Source organism: Eleginops maclovinus, chromosome 18 (assembly GCF_036324505.1).
Source record: "Eleginops maclovinus isolate JMC-PN-2008 ecotype Puerto Natales chromosome 18, JC_Emac_rtc_rv5, whole genome shotgun sequence".
Lineage (NCBI taxonomy): Eukaryota > Metazoa > Chordata > Actinopteri > Perciformes > Eleginopidae > Eleginops > Eleginops maclovinus.
In genome coordinates this window covers 29180301-29187795 of record NC_086366.1, presented here as the reverse complement: position 1 = coordinate 29187795, position 7495 = coordinate 29180301, and the positions used below count along the sequence as shown (strand labels likewise).

The following is a 7495-nucleotide window of genomic DNA, read 5'->3' as shown; positions in this document are numbered from 1 at the left end:
GAATGGTCCCAGCCTCAGGCCCGTAGCCAGGGGGGATCGAAGGGTTCGTTCGATCCCCCTCCCGCACTCGACCCCCCCCCCCCCCCCCTCCCCCCATACACAGACACGCCCCTCAAGATATGTGGGCTATTCAATGAATGAATTGTTCATCTCCGGTGAATATACATGATTCAAATCTAAATTTACAATATCAAAATCCAGACTAATAAAAAAGAAAAGTAGACTCAGAGAAGTGACGAGTAAGAAAAATGGTTAATATTTCTGTTTACACATTTTGTTCAGACTGTTTTACACCAATCCAGTCGGTGGCGGTAATGCCCCCATTTCTGTTGGTAGCTAGCATAATCGCCTATTACATAGGAACAAAGAAGAATCAGAAGAATAGCGAAAATGGGTAAAAAAGAAGACAAGGAACGTAAACGAAAGAAGTCGGCGGCAACATTGTCCCAAAACATTGGTGACTTATTCCAGAAAAGGACCAAAATCGGTAAGCTGCTGAGTGCAGGGCTTCTATTTCTTTACTACTTAGCTGCTAGACCTAGCTGCATCTGAACACTCACTGACCTAGGCTACTTGTCAGTGGTTGCCTAGCTCCATTAGGCTATATGCTAGCCCCATCCCTCGCCGAACACAGAAAATACCACTGTCAATTTTGTAGGAAACATAGCGAACGTAACAGTAACTATTTTCGGGATTGTTTAAAGTGTATTGCTTGGCGTGTTAACGTGACTTCGGTGCTTCAATGTCTCCCCCCCTCCATCTCGTTATGCTTGTGCTCTGCAAGTGCCACATAGCTGACAGTTCCCCCCGTCTGTTTTAGACTAGTGTCTGTCTCCTGAGTCTACTGTCTTGACGCAGAGTGTTACCATTTTGTGCTCGCGGCTTCAGATGTCTATGACAGAACTTATTATGTGCAGTTTCGACCTCGGTCTCTATTGGTGCCTCTCCACCTTTTCCTGAAAGTGAAACGGATTTTATGAGGGGTTCCCCCCACACTAAAGCCAAATTATTTTATGCCCATTAGTTGATTTTTAAGAAATGTAAGTGACAATAACATTCAGTAACTCACTTTGCAATGCTGATGATCAAGCTAGGCTGTATTTTACTGTCACCATGCCTGTTGCTCCAGCTAGGCTGTATTTTACTGTCACCATGCCTGTTGCTCCTAAGGCCATAGTAAATAAAATACAGTATAGAGGTGTAAAAAAAAAAAGGGGGTTAAACATGGATAGGGTGTATGTGAGTCAATCAGTGTAGTTTCCCTGCACCTGATGTTTGTGTTTCAGGTGCAGATGTTTGTTGTCAGACGTTTGTTGTGTGTGCTTTTTGTTAAAACCGTTTTATGACAAATGCAATATATCTGCTTGATGAAATTACCCAAACCCTCACAATTCTATGTGCACAATAGAAAATAAAATAATTCAGAGAATAAAATTATTATTATGTCTGGTTTGAAATACTCTAAAATTGACTTAAATGTCTATCTTTTGCTGTATTTATTTAGTGAGTCAGCATGTGGAGGGTGAGCTACCAGCAGCTAGTAGTAGCAGCAATGAAACAGCCTTGCCAGGTAACAGTGCAGTGGAAGAGCAGAGAGATGCAGCAGCTCCTGAAGTGGCTGAGGATGTGAGAGTGAGACAGGCAGCAGAATGTGAGGTAGCCCAGCCGAGCTCTGTACTTGACAGTGACCTTGGCTTCTTCATAGATGCAACCAAATCTATTGAGGAAATAGCACAGACTGTGTGTCAGATGTCTGATGGCCAAAAGTACAATTTGGTGAAAAACCACGTCAGACCTTCGAAACATTTCATTTTCCCAACTACATTTATTGGTGGGTGCAACAGGGCATTCAGGTATGATTGGTTTGAGGAGCATGGATGGTGGCTGGTTTACAGCATGAAACTCGATGGCGCTTTCTGCATATGCTGTGCTCTCTTTCTCAATGCCACAGAGAGGAAACAGTCAACTTCACTGATAAATGCGCCCTTCAGTAAATGGCATAAGAAAACGAAGATAATTGGAAGCCACCAATCGAAAGCAAACCATTTAGTGGCATTTGAAAGAGCAAAACTGTTTCGACAGTCACATGAAAACCCCAATACCCGGATATCAGTCCGTATGGACAGTGCAAAGGAGACCAACATCAAAGAGAACAGGCACATTCTCAAGTGCGTTGCAGAGGCTGTTCTCTACTGTGGCCGTCAATGCATTGCACTGAGAGGATCAGCTGAGCAGCAGCATTGTAGTGGCAATCCTGGGAATTTCTTGGCCCTATTGAAACTGCTTTCAAATCACGATGAAAAGCTGAAGCAGCATTTGGAGAAACCAAAGCTAAAAAATGCCACATATCTATCACCTCAAAGCCAAAATGAAATGATTGATGTAATAGGGAAGCACATGATTCAGGCCAAGATCGTGGAAGAGGTCAGGCATGCTCAGATGTACACAGTCCTAGCTGATGAGGTCACATCCCATAATGAAGAGCTGATGCCAATGTGTGTTCGCTTCGTGGACAAAGACTTAAATATCAGAGAGGAGTTGCTTGAGATTTGTACTTTGCCACGGATCACAGGTCGCCACATTGCAAGCGCGATCAAAGATGTGCTGAGTCATCTAAGCATAGAGATTGCTGACTGTCGAGGCCAGGGGTACGATGGCGCCAGCAATATGAGCAGCGAAAATGTTGGCGTTCAAGCTTTGATAAAAAAGGATGCGCCTAAGGCAGTTTATATGCACTGCAATGGGCATTGCTTGAACCTTGTCATTGCACGCTCTTGTGCTCTTCCAGTTGTGCGCAACATGATTGATAAGATGAAGTACATCGTCATGTTCTTCACCTGCAGCCCGAAGAGGGAACACCTTCTCAAGGAGGTTGTAGATAAGGAGGCACATTCTACCGGAAAGCGGAAGCCCCTGATTGACCTCAGCCGCACAAGATGGGCAGCACGGCATGATGCCTACAGTCACTTCTACAGTGCCTTTGTCTTCATTATTAAGGCTCTGGAAGTCATGGCACAGGGTCTCCATACAGAGGAGTACAGTGAAGATGTCACCAGTGGATGGGAGGGCAAGTACAAAGCAGAGGCCTATGGTCTCTTGAGTGGGCTACAAAACTTTGGATTCATCCTCACATTCCTCACCGTATACCAAGTTTTATCCCACCTGGCGGGCATCACGGTGAAACTGCAAAGCACCTCACTCGACATCATCGAGGCATTTAGCATGGTTGATGAGGTGAAGTCTGTCTACAAGGAGCTCCGCGAGACCATCGACGACGACTTCAATCAAATCTACGAACAAGCAGTTAGGATGGCTGCTCAGGTCAACGTGGAACCAACCCAGCCGAGAGCAGCTGGAAGGCAGAAACACAGGGAAAATGTACCCGCTGAAGGAGTGAAGGAGTACTATCTCCGGAACATGACGATACCCTTCTTAGACCATGTCATTTCAGAGTTTGAGTCCAGATTTAGTCCCCTCTCTGTGACCGCATCAAGGCTCATGGGCCTAATTCCATCTGTCCAGTGCAACTCAGATGTAACGGTGGACATCTCTGAAGCAGTCGCTCTGTACCAAGATGACTTGCCATCACCAGAGGTCATTGACCAGGAGCTGAAACGGTGGAAGTTGAAGTGGCAGGTCAAAGCATTACACCAAAGACCAAGCTCATGTGCCTCAGCTATCAAAGAGTGTGATGAGATGATGTATCCGAACATCTTCAAACTCCTGAAAATTGCATGCACCTTGCCAGTGACCTCCTGCGAATGTGAGAGGTCTGCCAGTGTTCTCCGGAGACTCAACACATTCATGCGGAGCAGCATGGGAGAGGACCGCATGTCATCCTTGGCTCTCATCCATACCCACTACGACATGGCTCTGGATCTGGATGAAGCTGTCGATCTATACTCAAAAATGCACCCAAGACGATTGGAGCTGATGAGCGTTCTGATGCAATAGAAGCCATAGAAGAAGAAGAGGGAGACATGGGGGGTGGGTCATTTCACGTGAAATCAGACACTTTGGGGCCCAACCGACACAGATTTTAATCAAACTTTGTGTGCCTTCTTAGTGGTAAGGTAGAACCCCAGAACTGCATTTGCATGAATCTGGCACTAATATAAGGGAGAAATGGACTAAGAATGTTTTAAGTAAGAGGGTAGGGCACTACACATTCAACCTTGATTATGTCAATTTAAATTACAAAGAGATGGTTTTGATGCTGTTTGAAAGCTCTTTTCTGGAACACTTCAATTTATATCATTATTAATTCATGTTTAAGTTTTAATGACCATACCGATAGTGTACTTCATGAAGTAATTCTTATCTATTTATGTCAACAGTGGAGAGATAGACAATAAAGGACAGCAACAACAGACAGACAGAACAACAACAGAGACAGACAATGGAGGGCAGCAACAGACAGGCAATGGAAGAAAGCAACAGACAACTGAGGTGAGCAACAGAGACAGACAATCACAGATGTAGGAAGTTTGAGTAACACTTACATTTATATCAAATTCTTCATTCTTGTTAAAGTTTTAATGACTATAGAGATAGCTCAATTGAAGCAATTCATGTCCATTTATGTTAACAGTGGGGAGCAACAGACAAAAAATGAAGGACAGCAACAACAGACTCACAACAAACTTGACGATGAATAAAATATGTCTAAATTAAAAGATTTGAAGTGTGCTGGTGTATTTAGGGGGCATTGGAGTAGGGAGCCAAATGAAGTCCACTTTCGGGGGGAAAAGATCCCCCCCCACCACAATGCTGGCTACGGGCCTGAGCCTTGTGACATCAGCCGATCAGTCAGAGGAGACTGATGATGATTATGTTCCAGAAAGGGCGAACACAGAACTCAAGTCGAGTCACCAAGTCACTGTACAGCTTGCTGCAAATGACGCAGACCTCACTGAACCAGTGCTGGAGCTAGCCAGATACAGCAAACTGAAAAGAGTCTTCAGAGTGACAGCCTGGATAAAGAGATTCATAGCAAATGCTCAAACAAAACCAAAGACAAGAGGAGAACTGACTGCTGACGAGCTCTTCGAGGCCGAAAGGTACTGGATCAAGGTAACAGAACAACAGAGTTTCAGTCAAGAGATCAAACAACTAAAGACAGGAAAGGGCCTCAGTGACTGTAAGATTAAAGAACTCAAGCCATTCCTGGATGAACATGAACTGCTCAGTGTGGGAGGAAGGCTGCAGCAGTCTGACTTCACATTCAGAGAGCAGCACCCATGGATCCTGCCCAGCAAGCATAAATATTCAGAAATGCTCATACAGTACTGTCATGAGAAGGTGATGCATTCAGGAGTGAGAGACACCCTCGTACAAGTTAGGGAGAGATACTGGATCATGCGCGCAAGGCAGCTGGTCAAGAGTGTTGTGGCAAGATGCACAATCTGCAAAAGATTCAAGGCAAAGGCTGGAAGGCAGATCACTGCACCTTTACCAAAGGACAGAATAACTGAATCCCCACCATTCGAAGTCACAGGTGTGGATTTTGCAGGACCACTTTATGTGAAAACGGAGGATTCTGTAAAAAAAGTCATACATCGCGCTATTCACCTGTGCGGTAACCAGAGCCGTACACTTGGAGCTAGTCTCAGATCAGTCAACAGAGACATTCCTGTTAGCGTTGAAAAGATTCATTGCTAGAAGAGGATTATGCAAGGTAATCTACTCAGACAACGCAAGAACGTTCAAGAGAGCTGATCAGGACTTGAAAGAGCTGTGGAAAGCCATCAAAGACACTGAACTGCTGCAGTTCTTCTCAGAAAGGGGAATCACTTGGAGATTCATCGCTGAGCGAGCAGCCTGGTGGGGCGGATTCTGGGAGAGGCTCGTCCGATCAGTAAAAACATGCCTGAAGAAAGTTCTTGGAAGAGCTTCACTCAACTTCGAAGAAATGTGCACAGTCCTGACAGAGGTTGAGGCTACACTAAACTCTAGGCCTCTGACCTTTGTGCATAATGAAGTGGATGAGCCACAGCCACTGACTCCAGCTCACTTCCTGGTGGGTAAACGACTGACCTCTCTACCACCCAAGCCATTCCCAGCTGAAACACAGCACCCAACTGCTAACAAGGCAGAGATCACACGAAGATGGAAGTACAGGCAGAGACTCACAACCAGTTTCTGGAATGCCTGGCGCAAGGATTACCTACTAGACTTGAAGTCAGCACACCGCTGTGACACACCGACACCCACCCCACTGAAAGTGGGTGACGTCGTACTCATTGGAGAAGATCACACACCCAGACAAACCTGGAAACTGGGAAGAATCAAAGAACTGTTTCCAGGCCGAGATGGTCTTGTTAGGTCGTGCTCAGTTCGCACTACATCAGGGACTTTGTTGAGGAGACCTATTCAGTTACTGTATTGTCTGGAGATTTAGATGACCAGAGTAGTTCATCGGGGGGAGAATGTTGTAACTTAATAGCTTACAGTTTAGGATTGGTGATTTGATCTGTTTGTTGATTTGATGCATGTGTTTTCTGTTTTATTGCCTAACAAAGGGTTAAAAAACTACCAGAATGCTTAGCGGCTAAAACAAGAGTTACGCGCGTTTTTCCTTAGTATAAATAGAAGTGCCGCGTATACGGAAAACTACTAGCATACATGGAGCTGTTGATGATATGTTTGTGAAGTTTGCGGAACGTGTAATGGTCGCTACTGATTTCCCTAAATAAAGAAGCCTTTGTTTCATATCCGACGCCGAGCTGTTTATTTTGAAGGTAGTTAATCTACATATAGCTCTATTTTAATGTCATGCAACAAAAAATCTCTTGAAAAAAAAGTTATGAGGAAACATAAAATGCGTACCTAGGCTACTCAGAGCCTATTACAATCAAACTTAACCCTCTTCAGTGCCCTGCAGAACATAAAACTATAACTCAATACAACCTTACAACCTGTTAAAGACTTGCTTTTACTATCTCCATCCTTTCCCCAAAATTGTTGATTTCCCTTTTATTGGTCCTTTCATTAAATGTTCTATATCTTCTCCTATAATCATATTTCTCCCCTATTATCTGTATCATGCCTACAGCAGGATTTTTACAGTTAGAACAAAAGTAAGAGATCATACAAAGGCTCCAAAAGTGTGACCTCTTTTGTCATTTGCAGACACAAATGACTGGCAAATCTCCCCTAAGTCAAGTTTGTCAAGATGCTCCTGGTGGATGTGGCAAACAGCCACATTGTTCAAGCGCTTTTGAGACATTGAAGAGCGCAGCCACGTCTTAAGCCTTCTCAAGGCACTAAAACTTCTCTCAGCTTCTGCTGAGGAGCATGGCACAACAAGAAGAAGCCTGACCAACACTTCTACTTGAGTGAACAAACCTCGAACCTCTGGCAGCATAGCTCTCAGGGTATCCACCACTTCACTGACCGTGCTGCAGGGATACTGGAGTTTGAACATTGCCAGCTGTACCTCCAAAGAATGCTGGTCCAGTTCTGGGTAAGAACTGACCACATCCACATCCTCCAC

At 44.6% G+C, this 7495-nt stretch overlaps 1 protein-coding gene across 4 annotated transcripts; it reads left to right on the top strand.

Annotated features, from left to right (window-relative positions):
* Positions 1-351: 351 nt before the first annotated feature.
* LOC134880816 (52 kDa repressor of the inhibitor of the protein kinase-like) lies at positions 352-4776 on the top strand. 4 transcript variants are annotated; one of them, XR_010167970.1, is made up of 3 exons: positions 1491-3987; positions 4338-4449; positions 4592-4776. XR_010167970.1 is itself a non-coding variant. In XM_063907898.1 (2 exons), exon 1 carries the CDS (start codon positions 1750-1752, stop codon positions 3952-3954), a length of 2205 nt encoding a protein of 734 aa, XP_063763968.1. In that variant the 5' UTR covers positions 1491-1749; the 3' UTR covers positions 3955-3987; positions 4338-4776. The 4 variants fall into 4 exon arrangements, 1 of the variants encoding a protein (XP_063763968.1); XR_010167971.1 differs by lacking the exon at positions 1491-3987 and adding an exon at positions 352-487 and having other exon boundaries at positions 4338-4776; XR_010167969.1 differs by having other exon boundaries at positions 1491-4449.
* The last annotated feature ends 2719 nt before the right edge of the window (positions 4777-7495 follow it).